We start from the raw sequence: 22,271 nt of genomic DNA on the forward strand, positions 1-22,271 counted from the left end.
GGGGCTGAAACTTAAGAAGACAAGGCGTTTCCTTCGGTGCAATTTGCTTTGCAGAGGAGAGAGCGGGGAAACAGACAAACGAACATACAATAAGACGCTTTTGCAGCGTCTGCAACCTGCCGCACTATCTCAAGAAACGCAAAAGGCAATCGCGCATGCGCGGAATGCTGGAGGGCGGAGGCGTGGCCACTGCCGGGGCGGGGCTTTCCTTACCTCCAGGGACCGTCCATAAAGTACCCGATCCCTGGAGGCGAAGAATTCTGCGGGGAACGCGAAAGAGGGAAGCCGAAATCTCAGATACAGAATTACATGTTTCCAAAGGGTTGCTGGCAGGGAGGAGGAGGAGGAGGTGATCCTTTCCACGCCGATGGCTCTTAGGGTGCGCAACGCTTCCGAGAGCGTGTGGTACTTTGCCGACGGTCCCCCTGCAAGGCTCAGCCACCCCTGCTCGGCTTCCGTACTTCCCTCGGTCGCCATGGAGACGGCGGCCGGCCGCGCCGGTTGCTAGGAGACGCGGGAGGCTGGGCAAAAGCGCGACGGGGAGCGGCAGCAGGTAAAGGCCGCGTGGAGCCTCCCTGGCCAGGGGCAGTCTAGCCTTGAGGGCGAGCGGCGCTGGCGGGAAACACGACTGGAGCCCGGCAGGGCAACGGGATCCAAAGGTCCAGCAGAACAAGCGGGGAGGCTGCGCTTGGTCCCGAAAAGGGCCATTCAATGTTTTATCATCATCATCATCATCACCATTATTATTGTTATTAAAATAATTTTCCATTTAAACATATATAATCACATCGTTATTGAGGTTCACATCAGATTGAGGTTGAATCCTGATGGTTGCCATTAATTTGATTTTAATTTAATTTGATTTAATTAATTTTATAATGAATGTTTTAGAATGTCGGGTTATTTTGATTGTTGTTAGCCGCCCTGAGCCCAGCTTCGGCTGGGGAGGGCGGGATATAAATAAAATTTATTATTATTAAGACAGAAGTACTGTTTTTGGGGGGACAGGGGGTGGGCAGGTGTGGGGGACTCCCTGGTCCTGAATGGGGTAACTGTGCCCCTGAAGGACCAGGTGCGCAGCCTGGGAGTCATTCTGGACTCACACCTGTCCATGGAGGCGCAGGTCAATTCTGTGTCCAGGGCAGCTGTCTACCAGCCCCATCTGGTACGCAGGATGAGACCCTTCCTGCCCGCAGACTGTCTCGCCAGAGTGGTGCATGCTCTGGTTATCTCCCGCTTGGACTACTGCAATGCACTCTACGTGGGGCTACCTTTGAAGGTGACTCGGAAACTACAACTAATCCAGAATGCGGCAGCTAGACGGGTGACTGGGAGCGTCTGCCGAGACCACATAACACCGGTCTTGAAAGACCTACATTGGCTCCCAGTACGTTTCCAAGCACAATTCAAAGTGTTGGTGCTGACCTTTAAAGCCCTAAACGGCCTTGGTCCTGTATACCTGAAGGAGCGTCTCCACCTCCATCATTTTGCCCGGACACTGAGGTCCAGCGCCGAGGGCCTTCTGGCAGTTCCCTCACTGCGAGAAGCCAAGTTACAGGGAACCAGGCAGAGGGCCTTCTCGGTAGTGGCACCTGCCCTGTGGAACTCCCTACCACCAGATGTCAAAGAGAACAACAGCTACCAGACTTTTAGAATACATCTGAAGGCAGCCCTGTTTAGGGAAGCTTTTAATGTTTAATAGGATATTGTATTTTAGTGTTTTGTTGGAAGCCACCCAGAGTGGCTGGGGAAACCCAGTCAGATGGGCAGGGTATAAATAATAAATTCTTATTATTATTATCCACTTTTCTTCTTTGGCTCTTTAGAGCCCGCCGACTTCCTTCCCGGCTGGCCACGGGCTCCAAAGATGGCTTTCCAGAGTCCAACTATCTTCCCCAAGAGCCTCATCAGCTCCATAAGACAAACTGTGAGTCCCAGAAAGTGGGGAGGGGGCAATTTTACAAAACGGTACAGCAGCTATATTGTAAGTCACTGTGAGTTTGCATTTTGTAAGCAAAGCGACTAATTAGCTGAATAAAGAATAATAAAACAACTAAATCCAGTTTGCCCACACTTCTTTCTTCCCCAAATGTATTTACATATATATTTATAAAAGTACTTGCAGACAAGTTATATCACAGAATACTGTATTAAATGTGTTTGTGGGAGAGCGATTAATGATTTGTTTTATTACGTTTTTTGTTTTACTATGTATTTTGAATTCTCATTTTGTCTTCTGTTATCAACCACCCTGGGATCTTTGGATGAAAGGCGGTATGCAAATTTAATAAGAGCATAAATAAAATAGATATCAAAGCATTTTGCAAGAATATCTATACACAATAAAAAAATAGAATTGGAAAATGCAGAAAGATGATTTCTTAATTGCCTGCATAAGATTGGTGGCATAAAAACATTCAAGGTGTTGATATGAACCTATCCCTTATGTAATGCTGTACTGTTTTTAACACTGATTGGGAGCCGCCCAGAGTGGCTGGGGAAACTCAGCCAGATGGGCGGGGTATAAATAATAAATTATTATTATTATTATTATTATTATTATTATTATTATTATTACCAGTAGGTCATTGCATGTGTTGGTTTCCCTTGAGCTTTCTCCCAGTTGAATGACTACCAGCTATTTGTGAGAAGCAGCAGAGCCTTTGTGGGTCCCCTGCCATTCTAGGGGAATAGGCTGAGGTGCGGAACACTAGATTACACTCTCTTCAGACAGGCAAGGAACAGTTTGCTTCACAAACAGAAAGGCACTCTGCACATGCCCAGGGATACGTTTGCTTTGAGGGCCTTTTCTCGTTGTTGTTGTTGTTTTTGTCTTAAAGGGTATTCTTCTGCTGAATATTGTCTGCTTCCTCCATATGAGCCTGTCCCTTTCTTGTGTCGCCTTTAGGATTACAGCAAATGGCAAAGAGACAATGTGGGGCGGAAGTCCGCACTGAAATTAAACATGCCTCCAATTTCGGCATCAAAGGACTTGAAGAAGAAAGGGGGTGTCAGTTCTCCAGAAAAGCCGAAAGAGAAGAAAATAGGTTGGGAAAGGTTTTGCTTGTGTGTCTGGACTCCGGCCCCTGGGCGGAGGAGGAGGAGTTGGTTGCTACCCCAAACTCTTCCGGGCTGGAGAAACTTTCAGCACATTCTCCCCTTCTCTGCCATGTTGTCCCCAGCAGCTGTAAACTGGGTGTTTTACCCAAAACGAATTCATGCCCCTTTTCTGTTTCAGAATGGGCAACGACTGCAAGGACGGTTGTGAGAATGATGCCCTCTATGCGACAGAAGTCCACTTGGAATCTAAATATGACAAAGGAAATGGCCCGGGCCAAGAGGCTGGAGAATATCAGAATCATTCAGGTACATAAAGCGATACCCTGCGTTGAAACTGTGGCATCAGGTGCTGCTGATACAGACATAGGGATGGTCCAGAAACATAGAATTGTAGAGTTAGAAGGGACCCTAAATGTCATCTGCTCCAGCCCCCTACAATGCAGGAAGCACAACTATCGAACCCATAACAAATGGGCATCAAGCCTCTGCTTAGAAATCTCCAGTGATAAAGAGTCCACCACCTTTGAGGGAGGCCATTCCACTGTCGAACAGCGCTAAACTTACCATTTTTCCAAAATAAAGAGAGCCAGTGTGGTGTAGTGGTTAAGAGAGGTAGACTCGTAATCTGGTGAACCGGGTTCGCTTCCCTGCTCCTCCACACACAGCTGCTGGGTAACCTTGGGCCAGTCACACTTCTCTGAAGTCTCTCAGCCTCATTCACCTCACAGAGTGTTTGTTGTGGGGAAGGAAGGGAAAGGAGAATGTTAGCCGCTTTGAGACTCCTTCGGTTATTGATAAAGCGGGATATCACAGCCAAACTCTTCTTCTTCTTCTTCTAACCCTCAGAAAGTTCTTTGTAATGTTTTGTTGGAATCTCCTTCCTTATAATTTTAATGCATTGGTTCAGGGCCTACCCCCCAGAGCAGCCGAAAACAAGCTTGCTCCATGTTCCATGTGACAGCCCTTCAGATATTTGAAGATGGCTATTCTGTCTCCTCTCAGCCTCCTCTTTTCCAGGCTAAACATACCCAACTCCCTCAATTGTTCCTCATCAGGCTTAGTTTCCAGACCTGTGACCATCTTGGTCACCCTCCTCTGCACACCTTCCAGCTTGTCAATATCCTTCTGAAACTGTGGTCCTGGACACAGGACTCCATGTAGTCTGGTAAAAGCCTTGGGATGTGCCCAGAATCGGGTGTAGATTTGATTTCTGCATTTTTTACCAGAAACTCCAAATTTGGTGATGGGAACCAGTTGCGCAATTTCCACGACAGTGCAAAAGGGCGTGGGAGGGTTGCAGCATTCTTGGATTGCTGGCATCCTCTGGTTTTGGGTGGCGTTAAGAAGAGGTGAGCTGAAAAGAACAAGGAAGTCCCAACGAAAGAAGTGGCAAGAAAAACTGATGAGCTATGCGGAATTGGCAAAGTTAACATATACAGTGGTGCCTCGCAAGACGAAATTAATTCGTTCCGCGAGTTTTTTCGTCTTGCGATTTTTTTCGTCTTGCGAAGCACGGTTTCGGAAAAGTTTTGGAAAAGCTTCAAAAATCACCAAAGTCTTCAAAAACCTCAAAAAAGGCTACCACACCGCGTGCTATGAGTTGCTCCTCGAAGTCAAGTCGCAACTGTATTAACGGTTTTAAGAAAAAGGAAACAAACTTGCAAGACGTTTCCGTCTTGCGAAGCAAGCCCATAGGGAAAATCGTCTTGCGAAGCAGCTCAAAAAACCAAAAACCCTTTCGTCTTGTGAGTTTTCCGTCTTGCGAGGCATTCGTCTTGCGAGGTACCACTGTACGTAAACTACGAGAGAAGGACAATTGTGACTTTAAGGATGGGAACTTTTAACAAACTATTTATAAAGACAACAAAAGGTCTGGGATTCCTTGGCAGGTTTTGAATAAACATTCACAAATTTATTAGTAGAACATAGGATAGATAAGGTAATGATATGCACAACTTTTTAACATGCAGAGAATAATATGTGCAAACAAATCAGAGAGGGGAGCTGAGAGAAGTTTTAGGAGGGTGGGAGAGGGAGGGATGGGAGGGAATAAAAAGGGGGAGAAATGTAATTGGATTTATTGATTGATAATTTGCTTTGTTAAAATTGTTCAATAAAAATATATTTTAAAAAAAGAAGAAGAAGAAGAGGTGAGCTGTTTGGTAACCCCTTCCTTCCAAAAACTCCCCAGCGGTTTATCAAGCACAAGACAAACAGCTTGGAAGAAATAAAACGCCATTCCAACTTTCTCCTGGAGAAAAACCGGGCACTGATGGAGGAGATCAAGGAGATGGATGCAGACACCGTCGTCCAGGCCAGGGGCCTTCTCCAGCAGTACGACATGTTTAGGGTAAGGCTGGTGTAGTCAGGAAGCGGGCTTAGACACCTGAATCGCTCTGCGTCAGGGCCATGTGGCTGAAGGTAAAGGGACCCCTGACTATTAGGTCCAGTCGTGGCCGACTCTGGGGTTGCGGCGCTGATCTCGCTTTATTGGCCGAGGGAACCGGCGTACAGCTTCTGGGTCATGTGGCCAGCATGACTAAGCCGCTTCTGGCGAACCAGAGCAGTGCATGGAAACGCCGTTTACCTTCCCGCCGGAGCGGTACCTATTTATCTACTTGCACTTTGACGTGCTTTTGAACTGCTAGGTTGGCAGGAGCAGGGACCGAGCAACGGGAGCTCACCCTGTTGGGGGATTCAAACCGCGGACCTTCTGATCGGCAAGTCCTAGGCTCTGTGGTTTAACCCACAGCGCCACCCGTGTCCCGCCATGTGGCTGTACCTGACGATAATTGGCATGGAAGGGAAGCTCCTGAATCCCAGCCCTTTGCTTGAACTAAGCAGCTTCTCTGTGCTTCTAGAAACATAGGAAGCTGCCTGATACTGAGTCGGAGTATTGGTCATAGAATCATAGTATAGTAAATTTGGAGAGGACACCCAAAGGCCATCTATTCCAGCCCCCTGCAACGGTCCATCTAGCACAGGATTGTCTTAACTAGCGGTGACTTCCCAGGGTTTCAGGTCAGAGTCTTTCCCAGACAGGAGTTCAATATGGAACTTTTTGCAAGTGAAGTGTGTTCTCTGCCACTGACTTAACAGCTCTTCCCATATATCCAGGAGCGGTTGAAGTTTGTACAATTAGATTATAAATCGCCCGCCTGCAATTTATTGACCAGCCTGTTGTGAAGCATTCTGAGGCAGTGAAACCTATCGCTATGGAAAACAATCTTAGTGCAATCTTATGCACTACGGTTGCAACTGAAATCATTGGATAAGAAGTCCAACAGTTTTGCTTGCAATCCTTAACACGCTTACTAGGCAGTAATCCCCACTGAGCACAGTGAGTGTTAATCCTGAATGCTGTGCATGTTTTAAATATTTTGTTTTGTGTTATTCGCTCTGAAGTATTATAAAATCCAATTTACGTAGTGCACCACAGATATTGGCATTGTGATATTGGCAGTTTTATTTTCAGTCCCTTTCCCAACAACCCCAACATAGATGTTGACTTTTCCAGAGCTGCTGCAAACTGGGGTTGGCATTTTCATCAAGCTTTCCACTATGACTCCCAGGCACTTTCCCTGGCCAGTCGCCACTAGTTCAGACTCCAGGAGTGCCTTTGGGAAGTTAGGATATTTTTCTCCCAGCCTGCATTGCTTGATACTTGCTCACATGGCCATTCTAATCCCCAGCCACCCAGTTTGGAGGGATCCTTTTGGATTTCTTCCCAATTGACTTTTCTGTACAAACTAGCTCCACTGTTTGTCCATCTCAGTCCTCAAAATTATCTTAATGTGTTGGGGTTCTCCCTTTCACTCCACCGTCTTTGGCTGGGGAAACCCCTTAGAACGTAGCTTGGCACATTTGAGATTACGTCTGCAGTGGGGAGGTGGGAGTAAATACTACCAAAGTCTTTCTCTCATCTATTCCTTTCTGCTTCAATTAAATCTAGTCTCCAAGACGCAATCAGGCTTCAGGCCTGTATTCTTTGCTTCATGATACTTGTTCTTCAGAGTGAGAAATCCATCTTTTAAAATATTTTCTCCAAGAGCTCTCAGTTTCTGTTCCTTACTCCATCCTACCGCCACTGCAGAGGGCCTTCTCAGTAGTGGCACCCACCCTGTGGAATCCGGATTGACTTTTCTGTACAAACTAGGAGCTGCAAGTGGTTCATGAACTAGCTTTGTTTCTTGGTGGTCCCAAGAACTGGTGCCTTTTGCTCCTGTCTCTGCAGACAATCATCCGATCTCTTCGGGACTCAAGTCAGAACCAAGCTGGTGTAGCAAAAGCAGATCTTGCGGCAGCAGAGAAAACGGTGGAGAAGAATTTGGGAAGTAAGCAGCACGCGATCTCAGATACCCTGCCTGCTCCCAGCTGGGTGGGGCAGAGAAGGAGCCCAAACCAGTAAACCCAAGGAGATCTTTGGATTTAGCTGTAGTGGAAAGTTAGCAGAAAACAGAAAAATACAAATCATAGTAACAAATGCAAACAATGCCCTGCTACACACACAGTTTTAAATACCATAGATTGTTTTAATTAGCCACAGGCCTGGGAGAAGAGGAATGTTTTATTCTCTTGTTAATTCTGCTGTTTTAAATGTGCATTTTATATTTGACCTCATTTAGCAACGTTTTCTTTTGAAATGTTTAAGATTTTTTTGTTAACTTTGTTTGTATTAAATATGTATTCTGTAGTTGACCTCCTTTGCAATTTTTATTTTGAAATCTTTAAGACAAAGTTTTAGTTAATTATGTTGCTTTGACTGTATACTTTATATTTGACTTTCTTCAGTAATGTTTTCTTCTGGGTTGTTTTCTTTGACATTTTAATGTGGTGTAAACTGCTTTGAGATTTTTTTCTTAAAAATATAAAGCGGTATAGAAACAACAGCAGCAGCAGCAACAACAACATTTGCTTTTATCTTCTTCCTCTTGCCTTGCCCTCTTCCTCCTACTCCAGAACTGGATCAGGAGATGAAACGCATGCAGGCCAAAGTCCACGTCCTCCAGGAGGAGCTCAACATCCTGAGAACCTACATGGACAAGGAGTACCCGGTGAAAGCCGTCCAGATAGCCTCTCTGATGCGCAGCGTCCGAAACCTGAACGAAGAGCAACAGGTGAGCTGAGGGCGCCCTTGCTGGCCTCTGCCTTGTCTTCTTGGGCGCAGGGCTGGCAGCAAAGAGCCCTTGGGTACCGGTTTGATCCCTTTTCCTGCTTTGCCGCCCTCAGGATGAACTGGAGGAGATGGAGGATGTGTTCAAAAAGTGCCTGGACAATATGGCAACGAAGGCGCAAAAGGAGCGGGAGCGCTTTTTGCAGCGCGTTACAGAGGTCCGTGGGGCAGGGCTGGTTGTCTGTGCTTTGCCCAGTGGATGGGTCTGGTTGGGGTTGTCTACTCTCTGTGCAATGTGTCTGGGCTTCCTCACTTGGCCAGAGGTCCAGACAATCTTCTGCTGGGCTACAAGCTTGTTACCACGGTGGAAAAAAGCAAAGTTGCGGATTTTACTTGAGGACTTTTTTTGTAAATTATTTCCCCACATTGGGAGTTTCCAGTGCAATGCCCACAGGGGCCAAGACAGGTTAGCGGAGCCAACAGGTGTGGCAGCAGCAAGTGAGAGGGAAGAGAACTCCCTGCGACCCAGTTAGACTATTGGCCCATCTTGCTCATTGTGGTCTTCCTCCAACAGGCAGTTTTCTTGAGGTTTTCAGACAGGGCACAGTCCTACTTGTAGGTTGACCTGGGACCTTTCGCACGCAGAGCACATGCTCTGCCTTTGAGCGAAGGCTCTCAAGCGCTCCCTTCCCCGGCGTTGCTGTTGCAAATAATCCCACAAACCTTGGCAGATGCTTTTAAGTAAAAAGCAGAACGTCAGGGGATCTGATCACAGTTTTCTCATGCCATTTCTGTTTGGGCCGCCACCAGGCCCAGAGAGTAGAGGCCTAGATCCACTGATGACCCGATGCACGATAAGGCAACTGTGTACATGTTGGGATGCCTCCAAGGAAACGGGCAATTGGCAGGCCCCCAGCTGGCTCCAGCCCACCGGCCAGCAGCCGGGCGAACTCCGGTCCTTGGATCAGCATGTAACCTTCAGAAGCTGAGCACGCAAGCCAGCAGAGATAAGAACTCTTCGGAATAGAAGGGCAGATTAGAGGCTGTGCAAAGCGTATTTACAGGCATTTTATTCAGCATCAGGACAAAGGAAAAACATGTCTGCTCCCCTTCGTGTCCAAGCAAACAGCATAAGCAAAAGCTATACGGGTGGCGCTGTGGGTTAAACCACAGAGCCTAGGGCTTGCCAATCAGAAGGTCGGCACTTCAAATCCCCATGACGACGTGAGCTCCCATTGCTCGGTCCCTGCTCCTGCTAACCTAGCAGTTTGAAAGCACGTCAAAGTGCAAGTAGATAAATATGTACCACTCCGGCGGGAAGGTAGACAGCGTTTCCGTGCGCTGCTCTGGTTTGCCAGAAGCGGTTTAGTCATGCTGGCCACATGACCCGGAAGCTGCACACCGGCTCCCTCGGCTAATAAAGCGAGATGAGCGCCGCAACCCCAGAGTCGGCCGCGACTGGACCTAATGGTTAGGGGTCCCTTTACCTTTTTATACTCAAACGGAAGTTCCCAGCATGCTGTGCTGGAATGTAAGCAGGCATGTGACACACAACAGCCTGTTCCTCTTAAGGTGGAACGGAATATCTTAACACATATATTCATATATAATTCAAAATATCTGGGAATTGCTCTTCTGTCTACTGGAGCAGAAAGTGCAGGAGGAATAGTCCGCCCGCCCCCCCCCCCCCCCAATTTCTGGCATGGAGATTCATGCCCTCTGAAAAATGATTTGATTTATGATAGTCAAGTGGCTGCTTGAGTGTCAATTGAGCCACAGCGTGCGGCTTGGCAAAGCGATCTGTCAAAGTGTCCTCTGGGAACTCGCACCTTCCAGGGGCTCAGGGTACCCTCTTGTTGACTTCCGGGATCCTTTGTCCATCTTTGCTTCTAAATCGCATTTCCCCCTTTCTCTGTGCAGAAGAAACTGATGGAATACCAGGACGGCCTTCACCAGATGGATAAGAACAATTTGGAGCTGAAAAGACAAATAAGCAAACAAAAGGAGGCAAGAGGCTTGGGGACGGCAGCAAATGGCTCGGCAGGGAATTCTGCCAATGGCTGGGCTGGGGTGTCAGGGCTGGAGCCAGATGAAGCAGAGCCAGTTGCCAGCGAAGTTCACTTTTTATTCAAGGAAGTGAACATAAAACTCAGCAACTCATTCCAGTAGGTCTTGCCCCTATAGAGCAGGACTGACGACCCCTGCTTTCCACCCTTTCTAAGGCTCCTCCTCTCCCAGATGTTTCCCCAGCAGCCCCACACTGCATCTGTGCAACTTTGGTCTCTGTCTTGCCCTCCTCATTGTCCTGTGTACTCTTGGAGACGGGGTGGGGAGGGGAGAGCTTGTCTCAGCAGGAGAGGGAGACTCCCTGGATTCTTCAGCAGGCTCTTGATCTCCGCCCTCCTCTGCTTCAGCCTCAGAGTCTGAACTGCTCTCTATCACCGGCTCTCCCTGCTCACTAAACCCTGTTGCTCCTTCAGCATCCAACCCTTCCTCCTCTGACCTCTCCTCAGTGTCCCAGCAGCAATCTCTGGGCTCTGAGCCTTCCTCCTTGGTGGGGTGGGGTGTCTTCCTTGAGTACCAGCTGGTACCTCCCAACACTCCTTGTCATAGAATTGTGGAGTCAGAAGGGACCTCGAAGGCCATCTTGTCCAACCCCCTGCAATGCAGGAATCGCCGCTGAAGAATCGCTCACAGGTGACCGTCCAACCAGTGAAGGAGAGTCCAGCACCTTCTGAGGTGGACTGAGTCCTGAGAAGGGGCTTAGTGTTCCTGGCCGTTACTCCACCCTGACTGGTTGTTACTCCCAACATCCCTGGGGAACGATCTCACAACTGGGGCTGGAATGAGGGGAGGCTGGTTTTTGGCATGGGGGCTCCTTGGGAGGGTGTTCTATCTTTCGCGATGAACGTGAAACGCCACCCCCGGTGGATTGCCGGCTGAGATGCTGAGCCGAGTGTAGACTGAAGGTGGAGCTAAAATAACTGGATCATCATATGGAGAGAATCTTCCACATCTCCGGCTCGGCCTGATGGTGGTAGCTAAACTCAGGCAGAGGTTTTCTCTACAACTCGGCGGAGGCAGCAATAGGGCACCCTCAGAGTTACCTGTGAGTAAGTGGTGAACTTATGATCTGGAAACCCGACGTGTTTAAAACTCCATGGAGGGGGAAGGCCGTTTGGAGCAGGGGAATGGGAAGTGTTTGGGGCCAGACTGCGAGGGCAGGAGTTGTTACAACAGCAGCAGGAAGTCTTGCGGCACCTCTGACTCGTGGGCTTGTTATGGCGTCACCTTTCGTGGGCTAGAACCCACTTCACCCATCTCCCTGACTTGCTTCTTTCTCCTTTCAGGTAATTGCTGGACTGGTGAAAGACGTCACCGCGTTGCACAAGAACCTCAACACGCTCCATCACTCCGCTGGGGATCCGCGGGAAGTGATCTTTGCAGATGTCCTCCTCCGTAGACCCAAGTAAGTCCCTTAGCCTGTGTCCCAAGCAGTAGTATTTTCTGGGAACACTTTGGGCCATGCTTTCATGCTGAGTGAGCCCGGGGGGGGGGGTGATGCGTTGCATCGGCCAAGGGGTTGCACCAGGGACTGAAAAGCAGGAAGAAGCAGGGCGGCTCTCTAGCAGCTTACATGGTGGAATATAGGAGTCTGCAGCTTCATAGTCTCTTGTGGGACCCTGTTTTTAGGCAATGAGAATTGACTGGCCCACTTTGGTTCCTGTCCTCCTTGCCAGCTTCCTGCTGCCAATCACAAGGACATAAGCAGATCCTAGTCTAGGGCTGGGCAATATCTGGTTTTCAACAACGTGATAGATCACCAGCTAAACATTGCTATAAAGAGTGGTACCTTGGGTTAAGAACTTAATTCGTTCCGGAGGTCCGTTCTTAAGCTGAAACTGTTCTTAACCTGAAGCACCACTTTAGCTAGTGGGACCTCCTGCTGCCGCCGCCGCACAATTTCTGTTCTCATCCTGAAGCAGAGTTCTTAACCTGAGGTACTATTTCTGGGTTAGCGGAGTCTGTAACCTGAAGCGTCTGTAACCTGAAGCTTATGTAACCCGAGGTACCACTGTATAACGATATAGCACAATGTCTGAAATAAGGTGGAGCTATGTAGAGACTTTGGCTGCCTTCATGGTTTTTCCTGCGTCTTGGTTTTTGCCGGCGCCTCCTCTTGTGATGCGCTGCCCCCCTGCATGAGGCAGGGGAGAGCTGGGCCGGCAGAGTTGAACAAGGGCTGCAGGAATTGAGAGAAGCATTGGCTGGCTTCACGGTTTTCCCCACATTGTGATTTTGGCATGTGTTGCCAGGTCTGAAATGATGAAACCAGTTTTGGACGCTATATTGATATATCTCCCATCCCTAATCGAGTCCTGCATCCTGTTCTCACAGAGGCCACCCAGATGTGTGTGAGAAACCTACAAGCAGGATCTCCCTCCCCTCCTGTGGTTTCCTGCGACTGGCATTCAGAAGCATCACTGCCTCCGAATGTGGAGGCAGAGTTGAGCCATCTTGACTAGTAGCCTTCAAGAGCCCTCTCCTCCTTCACAGACTTGTCTAATCCTCTTTTAAAGCCACCCAGGCCATCACTGCCTCCTGGGGGAGCGAGTCCCATAGTTTTTACTGCGCTGCATGAAGACTTCCATTTTGTGAAAGAGACAAGGGACACGGCAGTTTTGCTGCTGCTCTTCTGCCTCTCTTTTCTGCCTCAGACATTTGCACTTCCTCTCCTCTGATTTGCCCTTTGCTTTTTCCTTCCAGGTGCACCCCAGATATGGATATCGTTCTCAACATCCCCACGGACGAGGATTTCCCCCTGTAGTTGCTGGAAACGAGATTGGGATTATGCACCTCGATCACGCAACGCCCTCCCTGTAGGCCTCTGGGAGCCAATTTCCCTCTTGCTTTGCTGAGCTGCACCCAAAACCAACGGCCTCCCTTACTCCCGGCCCGGCGTCTTTATACCGTCCTGCTAAGAACTGCTGCAGGGTCTTTCCTTGGCATCCCTGCCTGCAAATATTCCAGCATTAGATTCTATTAAAGCCAGTCATATGTGTTCAAAGAGAGTCAGTGTCTCAAATAATCACAACTCCTCCATGGAAGTCGTACTATCCATGCTTCACTGACGTTGCAACATCTGCCTCTTTCGTTTTGGTTATTATATTTCTGTGCCGCTCACACAAATCGCAGAGCCGCTCACAAATGATAAATAACGAGAACGTAATGGAAAGCCCCAGATACAACATAAATCTCATAGATTAAAGGAATCGTCAGAAAAACAGTTGCAAATAATCAGTCAAACTCTTTGTCTTCTTTGGCGATCAATCGTAGCCAAGTAAGATGGTCTTCCATAAACACGATTTTAACACTGAGTCCGTAAGTAACTGTGGAGGCCAATTCTGGATCCACACATCCTTCCACAGTGGGGACATTGCTTTCCAGGCAGGAGTTGATCACAGTGTGGATTTGCCAAGCATGCCTTCCTCTTAGCACGTTTCTCCCTTGCGTCCTGAGTTCGAGTGTCTTCAAAGCCCATGACACCTTTGGTAAAGGCTTGACTTTGGTAAATGGCTTGACTAGCTTCCCATAGAATCACAGGGCTGGAAGGGATCCCAGAAGACCATCCAGCCCAACCCTCTGCAATGCAGGAATGGCCGCTGAAGAACCCCTGCCAGGTGGATGTCCAACCTCTGCTTAAATGCCTCAGGTGGAAGAGAGTCCACCCCCTTCAGAGGGAGCCCGCTTCACTATCAAAGCAGGTTCCGTGTTTCTTGTGAAGGAGGTTTGTGCCGTTGGCCGTGGTTAGCCACGGTGGCAAAGTGGAGCCTTTTTGCACAGAGGCAGTCTATCCCTGAATAGCAGCACATGGTGAGAGGGAGCAGAGGGACATTACGTTCATGGGGCTCTTGTGTTCTTGGACTCCCTGAAGGAGGGTCTCCACCCCCATCGTTCTGCCTGGACACTGAGTTCGAGCGTCCTGAGTTTGAGTGTCTTCAAAGCCCATGACACCTTTGGGAAAGGCTGTTCTCCCGATATTAAGGGTCTTGTTTTTGTCTATGTTTTTCCCCCATTTGAGCTGCTTGCAATCATGATCCGTGTTGCAGCTTCCTATACTCTGAGGTCAGATCCCTCAGAAACAGCACTCCGTAATTCCGTTTCCCAAAGGTGTCCCAGCTGGAAGTTGGGTCTTCAACACCGCCTGCTTTCTCTGCACTTGAGGGTCAGCTTTGGGGGTCTTGGGTAGGTGGCGTGAGACCCACAGCTTTCCCCCTTCACAGCCACCACCCCACATCTGCTGCCTGAAGTGGTTGCCTCACACTGCCTAGCGCAAGGGTTGCCCGTGGTGAAAATCCAAGCCCCACAATATTGCTGTTTATTTCATTCCTCTATCATCTTCTAAGGAGTGCCTGCCTCCCCACAGTTGCATTTTATGTTCACGACAACCCTGTGAGCTAGTTCATGTTGAGAGAAGCGGACTGGCCCAAACAGTGGCGTAGCATGGATTGCCAAGTGCCCGGGGCAAGGAAAGTATTGTGCCTTCTAACCGGTGCCTCCTGAGGCTGGGGTGCCACCACGAGTCTCGCCATCTGCCCGTCTTCCCACCGGTGGGGGTGCCACGCAGCCGTGCGATGCGAGGGCCCATCATCTCCCGGCAGCCCCCCCCCCAAGTCACCCCATGAATGGAATCCAAAACACAGGAAGGAAATCAGGCTCATTCTCTTTCAATTGTTCCATCGCCACAAGCGATTTCAGCTTTCCTCTTGGGACAGTCTTCCCCGCCCCACAACCGTGTGCTGATCTGGGGGTTCCCCAGATGCTCCTGAACGAATTTGGAGGGGGGGGGAGTCCTATTATGCTCGTGTGGCTCCTGGTGGAGTACAGGGTCAGGATTAAAAAAGGCGGACATTCAGCCCTTGTATATCAACGGGGAACGGGTGGAGAGGGTGGCGGAATTCAGGTTTTTGGGAGTAACTATCGATCAGGGCATGACTTGGAGCGCAAATACCACTGCTCTGGTGAAGAAGGCCCAGCAGAGAATTTATTTCCTCAGACTTTTAAAGAAGAACAATCTGAGTGAGAGACTGCTGGTGTCCTTCTACCGAGGCTCCATAGAGAGCATTCTTACATACTGTATTTGTGCTTGGTTCTCCAGTTGTACAGCTAGGGAGAGGAAGGTGCTCCAGAAGGTCATAACCACAGCCCAAAGGATTATTGGTCATCCTCTCCCATCTTTGGAAGAACTGTACGGTTCCCGTTGTCTTAGGAAAGCAAACAACATCCTGCAGGATTCATCTCACCCGGGACACAGTCTGTTTGCACTACTGCCTTCTGGCAGGAGATATAGAAACATCAAGTCAAGGACAAATAGACTGAAAAACAGTTTCTATCCAAGAGCTGTGGCCTTTTTGAATGCTGTAACTCGATAGTGTGACCTGGGAGTTTGATGGGTGTTGGTGTGGGTGTGGCTGGAATGTGGTTTGTTTGGTTGTTGTTGTTGTTTTGCTTTTGTTGTTTTTAAGGGATGGCATCCAATTTCGTTGCACTTGTGCAATGTTGCACTTGTGTAATGACAATAAAGAATCTATTCTATTCTATTCTATTCTATTAAGGTCTGGTTTTGACCTTCAAAGCCCTATGCGGCCTAGGACCCACGTACCTACGGGACCGCCTTTCCTGCTATGCTCCGCGGAGAACCTTAAGGTCCACAAATGACAACATTTTGGAGGTCCCAAGTTGCAAGGTGGTTAGATTGGTCTCAACTAGGGCCAGGGCCTTTTCAGCACTGGCCCTGACTTGGTGGAACGCTCTGTCTCAAGAGACCAGGGCCCTGCGGGACTTGACATCTTTCCACAGGGCCTGCAAGACAGAGCTGTTCCGCCTGGCCTTTGGTTTGGACTCAGTCTGACCCTTATGTTTTCTTCCCCTTATGGTCTTGATTTATTGGCTACTTTTAAAATGAGGCTGCATTTTAAATTGCATTTTAACCTGTATTTTAAATTGGTTTTCCCCACCCCCTATTATGTTTTTACACTGATTTTATTGGTGTTAGCCGCCCTGAGCCCGACTCTGGCCGGGGAGGGCGGGGTATAAATAAAAGTTGTTGTTGTTGCTGTTACACTGGCTTCCGCTGGCACACCAGCTTAGCTGGGTCCGACCCCTCTGTCTTTGTACTTTCATCCTTCCAGACGGTGACACTTTATGGTTTAAATTTCTTATTCTTCGTTTTCTTTGCTTTTTCATGCTTGCATTTTTTTCTTTTTTAAAAAAGGGCATTTTTAAAAATACCTCTATCTCTCCCGTCCCGTCCCCCATGAACACACACACTAACACAAACCAGTGGCATAGCGTGGGTTGTCAGCACCCGGGGCAAGGCAAGTAATTTGTGCCCCCTAACCCGTGGATTTGCGCCCCCTAACCTGTGGATTTGCGCCCCCTAACCCTAACCCCAGATGTTGCGCGCGGTGCGGCCGGCCCCCCCTGCACCCCCCACGCTACGCCACTGACACAAACACATTGTGCACCTTCTGAATGCGGAGACCCAGGAGCGTGTCTGCATTACAGTCAAGATTCTATGCGATATTTTGTGTCGGCAACACCAGCGGAAGACAACTGTCTTCCAGCGACGTCTTCTCCATCCTGCGCATCTGCCTGCAGCCTCTGAATCTGCCGCTGGGTGGAGACTGCCAGTATCCTTTCCATTCAGAGAAATCTGCTGTGCTTTCTCCTTGTCCATTTTAATGACTCAGACGTAGGGTTGCCATGTGTCATCTTTTCCCAGGATATGCCCTCTTTTTCACGGGCATGAAACATGATGTTTTAATGTATTTTAATCTTGTTTTTAAGTTGTGTTTCAATCAATTTGTTTTTATATCGGTCGTTAGCCGCTCTGAGCCTGGTCTTGGCTGGGGAGGGCGGGGTATAAATAAAATTTATTATTATTATTATTATTATTATTATTATTATTATTATTATTAGTATTATTATGAGTCGTCACAGCTATCTATTGTTAAAAGTAGAAGTCGTCAAATGTGTCCTCTTTTTTGCTCTTCAAAATATGGCAACCCTACTCAGATGCATTCTTTTATTGAGCAAAACTTACTTTAAATGCACAGGGGGGGACGGACCAGTTTCCCCTCAGTCTTTTTGAAAATGGCATGTATTTCTTGAAGGTCCCACGAAACATTCATATTCATTAAGGAACTCTTACTGGGCATCCTCCTGTTCTCATTTTTTATTGTTCTTATAATGTGGTCACTGTACATGATTTGAATATGTTATTATTGATTATGTATACCCAATGTATCAGCTGCCTGGGGGGTTTCACTGTTTGTGTTTTGGTTGTTGGTTAAAAAAATTTTTTTTTAAAAAAAGGAAGGTTTAGACCACATTCTAGTCCGTTGTGTGGGGTTTATTTTGTACCCTGTGCTGTGCTCCCAATATTTTTTGATTGTGTCAAGGGAGGTTGTGGGATTCTGGAGCAGTATTTTGTATATTGTGGATGCCATGTCCCTTTGCTGTCAGGAGAAGGTTTCTAAAGGTGGTCAAGGACCTAGTGGCTGCTGAATTTACTACTGCATTGTTTAAGAAGGCATGTAGTTGGTGGTGTGTTAGCCAGGGTATTCGGGTGTCCCTTTGTCTTGCATTTCTTGTGTTAATAATAATAATAATAATAATAATAATAATAATAATAATAATAATAATAAATTTTATTTATACCCTCCCCTCCCCAGCCAAGACTCGGCTCAGGGCAGCTAACACCAAATATAAAACAATTGATTAAAATACAACTTAAAAACAAGATTAAAATACAATATTAAAATGCAGCCTCATTTCAGTAGAAACACAAATCAAAAACTTTTTGGGGATGAAAATGATAAGGGTTTGTAAAAAATTTTAGAAGTTTGCTAAGCGGCATCAGCCTTTGGCTTGGCAAGTCTTTATTTGGAAGTTTTGTGCTGCATGACGGAATAGTGCGTGATGAGCCAGGGGGATTAGTAGGAATGGGGACAGTTTGTGTTAAATTGTGGGTAGCAGACGACACAGCGATTTCTCCAAAGCAGCTCTTTATTTTGTAAGCTGGAACAGAACTGACTGAGGAGCTCAGTCAGCCTGCTTATATAGAGCTCCAGAACAATGTAACTGTTGCCATTTTCTAAAACTATCCAATCACTGAACGTCACTTTCGATCCTTCATTTGCATAACTATCTGCAGTATCCCCCTGCCGGCCCAGGGTAAGAACTTCAGTACATAACAGTTTGCCTGCATTTTCCTTCCATGCTTTACACATGGACTGTGCAAACCTTTTTAGTGTTGTGGGGATTTTCTTTAGTTTGTTTTGGATAAATGGGTATGCTGTGAGTTTGACTGTGTCTCTCTCCATGTGAACCCATTGTTTCATCTTGTCTTCTAGAATGCCTGGGATTATGTGGCGCACTTGGTTGGCGATGCAGTATAATTCTGCGTTGATAATTCCCCACCCTCCTTCTGAAGAGGGGAGGTGCAGGTATTTGGGGCTTATTCTTGGCTTTTTGTGTGAGATAATAAAAAAGTGTAGTTTCTTCTGCCATTTACAGAGTTCATAGAATTGTAGAGTTGGAAGGGACCCAGGGGTCATCTAGTCCAACCCCCGCAATGCAGGAATCTCACCTAAAGCATCCATGACAGATGACAACCCAACCTCTGCTTAAACCTCTCCAAGGAAGGAAGGTCCACAACCTCCCAAGGTTTGAGTCCTACCCTCCAGAGCAGGAGAAAACAAGCTTGTTCCCTCTTCCATGTGACAGCCCTTAAGATATTTTGAAGACGGCTATCATTATCTCCTCTCAGCCTCCTCTTCATCTCCTTCAACCGCTCCTCATAAGGCTTGGTTTCCAGACCCTGGATCATCTTGGTTGCCCTCCTCTGCACACATTCCAACTTGTCAACATCCTTCTTAAATTGTGGTGCCCAAAACTGGACACAGTATTCCAAGTGTGTTCTGACTAAGGCAGAATAGAGTGGTACTATTACTTCCCTTATCGGGACGCGGGTGGCGCTGTGGGTTAAAGCCTCAGCACCTAGGACTTGCCGATCGAAAGGTCGGCGGTTCGAATCCCCGCGGCGGGGTGCGCTCCTGTCGCTCGGTCCCAGCGCCTGCCAGCCTAGCAGTTCGAAAGCACCCCCGGGTGCAAGTAGATAAATAGGGACCGCTTACTAGCGGGAAGGTAAACGGCGTTCCGTGTGCTGCGCTGGCTCGCCAGATGCAGCTTGTCACGCTGGCCACGTGACCTGGAAGTGTCTGCGGACAGCGCTGGCCCCTGGCCTATAGAGTGAGATGGGCACACAACCCTAGAGTCTGTCAAGACTGGCCCGTATGGGCAGGGGTACCTTTACCTTTTTTATTACTTCCCTTGATCTGGACACTACTATTGATGCAGCCTAGAATAGCATTAGCCTTTTTCGCCACTGCATCACACTGTCGACTGCTCAGCTTGTGGTCCACCAAGACTCCTAGATCCTTTCCACATGTACTGCTAGTAAGCCAGGTGTCCCCCATCTTATATTTGTGCATCTGGTTCTTCCTGCCTAAGTCTAGAAGCTTACATTTGTCCCGAGTGAAATCCATTTTATTAGCTTGGACCCAGTTCTCCAATCTGTTGCGGTCATTTTGAATCCTGATTCTGTCTTCTGCGGCATTAGCTACCCCTCTCAGTTTGGTGCCATCTGCAAATTTGATGAGCATCCCCTCAATTCCTTCATCCAAGTCGTTTCCAAAGACATTGAACAACAACAGGCCCAGGACAGAACCCTGCAGCACCCCACTTGTCACATTTTTCCAGGATGAGGAGGAACCATTAATGAACACTCTTTGGGTTTGGTTAGTCAACCAGCTACAAATCCATCTAACAGTTACAGTCATACTTCGGGTTGAAGTAGCTTCAGGTAAAGCATTTTCGGGTTGCGCTCCGTGGCGACCTGGAAGTAATGGAGCGTGTTACTTCTGGGTTTCGCTGCTCGCGCATGCGCAGGCGCTCAAAATGACGTCACGCGCATGCACGGAAGTGGCGAATCGCAACCTGCAGGCGCGGGTTGTGTTCGCTTCAGGATGTGAACGGGGCTCCGGAACGGATCCCATTCACAACCAGAGGTACCAACCACTGTATCTCATTCAACCCACATTTTACCAGCTTTCTTGTGAGAATATCACGGGGGACTTTGTGATGTTTTAGAAGTTTTTGCTTGCAGCTTTTGAAGTTTCTTGCAGCGGTATCAGGATAATTGACCACTTCACTGCCGTTTTGCAGAAAGGCAAACCAATAGGACACCCCAATTTGCATTGGAGAAATGTTGGAGGGGATGTACCCCTGCATACTTCTATTCTTCCCCCTCCTTTGTTGGAGGGGGGGATCACAGGTCTTTAAGCCCCTGTAATCTCAGCTCCTACCCAGAACCGGCATGTGTCAGTCTTTAACCTCCCTTCCCTGAAAGAACAAGTGTGATACACTCCTTTCCTCTGATACACAAAGAGATCTCCGCAATCTTTGATCAACACCAAACAGCCCCTTGGGCAAGACAGTTCTCCGCCCATCTTTGTAAATGAAGGGTAGGGTGGAAGGGAGTCAAAAGTGTTGCTATTATTCCTCCATCAACCCACAACATAGCCTGTTGCTCTCACTCTCGCCCCCTACGTTGCTGGGTGGATTCGCTTGGAAGAGATTTGGAGGCAAACCTATAAACTGGGCTGCTGCAATGCTGGTCTGGGCTGCATCAATAGGAGTATAGCATCTAGATCAAGGGAAGTAATAGTGCCACTGTATTCTGCTCTGGTCAGACCTCACCTGGAGTACTCTGTCCAGTTCTGGGCACCACAGTTCAAGAAGGACACTGACAAACTGGAACGTGTCCAGAGGAGGGCAACCAAAATGGTCAAAGGCCTGGAAACGATGCCTTATGAGGAACGGCTAAGGGAGCTGGGCATGTTTAGCCTGGAGAAGAGGAGGTTAAGGGGTGATATGATAGCCATGTTCAAATATATAAAAGGATGTCACATAGAGGAGGGAGAAAGGCTGTTTTCTGCTGCTCCAGAGAAGCGGACACGGAGCAATGGATCCAAACTACAAGAAAGAAGATTCCACCTAAACATTAGGAAGAACCTCCTGACAGTAAGAGCTGTTCGACAGTGGAATTTGCTGCCAAGGAGTGTGGTGGAGTCTCCTTCTTTGGAGGTCTTTAAGCAGAGGCTTGACAACCATATGTCAGGAGTGCTCTGATGGTGTTTCCTGCTTGGCAGGGGGTTGGACTCGATGGCCCTTGTGGTCTATTCCAACTCTATGATTCTATGGTCCTTCATTCTCATCTTCCCAGGTTCTCAGCTGATGCTAAAATCAGGAGAAAGACACCTTCAGGATGAGGCCTGCGCTGATGTTGGTGTTGGGACTGTCTCCTGCCTGCATATTCCCAGTCACTGCGCACATCCCTGTGCAGTCAGACTTTGAGCCCCGAAAGGTAAGTGATTTTCAGGTGGGACTTTCAAGCCAGATTAGCATGATGAAAAAGCCCCCAAGAGCTTGGCCCTCAAACGCCTCATTTAGTGGACATAGGATGCCCCTGTTTTCATCAGAGAAATGTTGGCGGCGATGGAATAGGATGCCCCTATCTCCATTGGCGGGACGCAGGTGGCGCTGTGGGTTAAACCACAGAGCCTAGGGCATGCCGATCAGAAGGTCGGCGGTTCGAATCCCCGCGACGGGGCGAGCTCCCGTTGCTCTGTCCCTGCTCCTGCCAGCCTAGCAGTTCGAAAGCACATCAAAGTTGTTGTTGTTGTTTAGTCGTTTAGTCGTGTCCGACTCTTCGTGACCCCATGGACCAGAGCACGCCAGGCACTCCTGTCTTCGCACATCAAAGTACAAGTAGATAAATAGGTACCGCTCCAGTGGGAAGGTAAACGGCGTTTCCGTGCACTGCTCTGGTTCGCCAGAAGCGGCTTAGTCATGCTGGCCACATGACCCAGAAGCTGTACGCCGGCTCCCTTGGCCAGTAAACCGAGATGACCGCTGCAACCCCAGAGTCGGCCACGACTGGACCTAACGGTCAGGGTCCCTTTACCTTTAT

General features: G+C 48.2%; 1 protein-coding gene across 3 annotated transcripts; it reads left to right on the top strand.

Annotated features, from left to right (window-relative positions):
- Positions 1–1,805: 1,805 nt before the first annotated feature.
- C5H20orf96 (chromosome 5 C20orf96 homolog) lies at positions 1,806–13,241 on the top strand. 3 transcript variants are annotated; one of them, XM_077929445.1, is made up of 10 exons: positions 1,806–1,927; positions 2,909–3,047; positions 3,239–3,366; positions 5,252–5,410; positions 7,295–7,394; positions 8,020–8,177; positions 8,290–8,391; positions 10,094–10,180; positions 11,524–11,642; positions 12,941–13,241. In XM_077929445.1, the coding sequence occupies exons 1-10, from the start codon at positions 1,868–1,870 to the stop codon at positions 12,999–13,001; spliced, it is 1,113 nt and encodes a 370-aa protein (XP_077785571.1). In that variant the 5' UTR covers positions 1,806–1,867; the 3' UTR covers positions 13,002–13,241. The 3 variants fall into 3 exon arrangements, with proteins under 3 accessions (XP_077785571.1, XP_077785573.1, XP_077785574.1); XM_077929447.1 differs by having other exon boundaries at positions 5,252–5,394; XM_077929448.1 differs by lacking the exon at positions 5,252–5,410.
- Positions 13,242–22,271: the final 9,030 nt, after the last annotated feature.

Source organism: Podarcis muralis, chromosome 5 (genome assembly GCF_964188315.1).
Source record: "Podarcis muralis chromosome 5, rPodMur119.hap1.1, whole genome shotgun sequence".
NCBI lineage: Eukaryota > Metazoa > Chordata > Lepidosauria > Squamata > Lacertidae > Podarcis > Podarcis muralis.

Coding starts and splice junctions, on each gene's coding strand:
- C5H20orf96 (XM_077929445.1), top strand. CDS start 1,868: ATGGCTTTCCAGAGTCCAACTATCTTCCCCAAGAGCCTCATCAGCTCC. Junction 10,181..11,523: donor AAATAAGCAAACAAAAGGAG/GCAAGAGGCTTG, acceptor TTCTCCTTTCAG/GTAATTGCTGGACTGGTGAA. Junction 11,643..12,940: donor GTCCTCCTCCGTAGACCCAA/GTAAGTCCCTTA, acceptor TTTTCCTTCCAG/GTGCACCCCAGATATGGATA.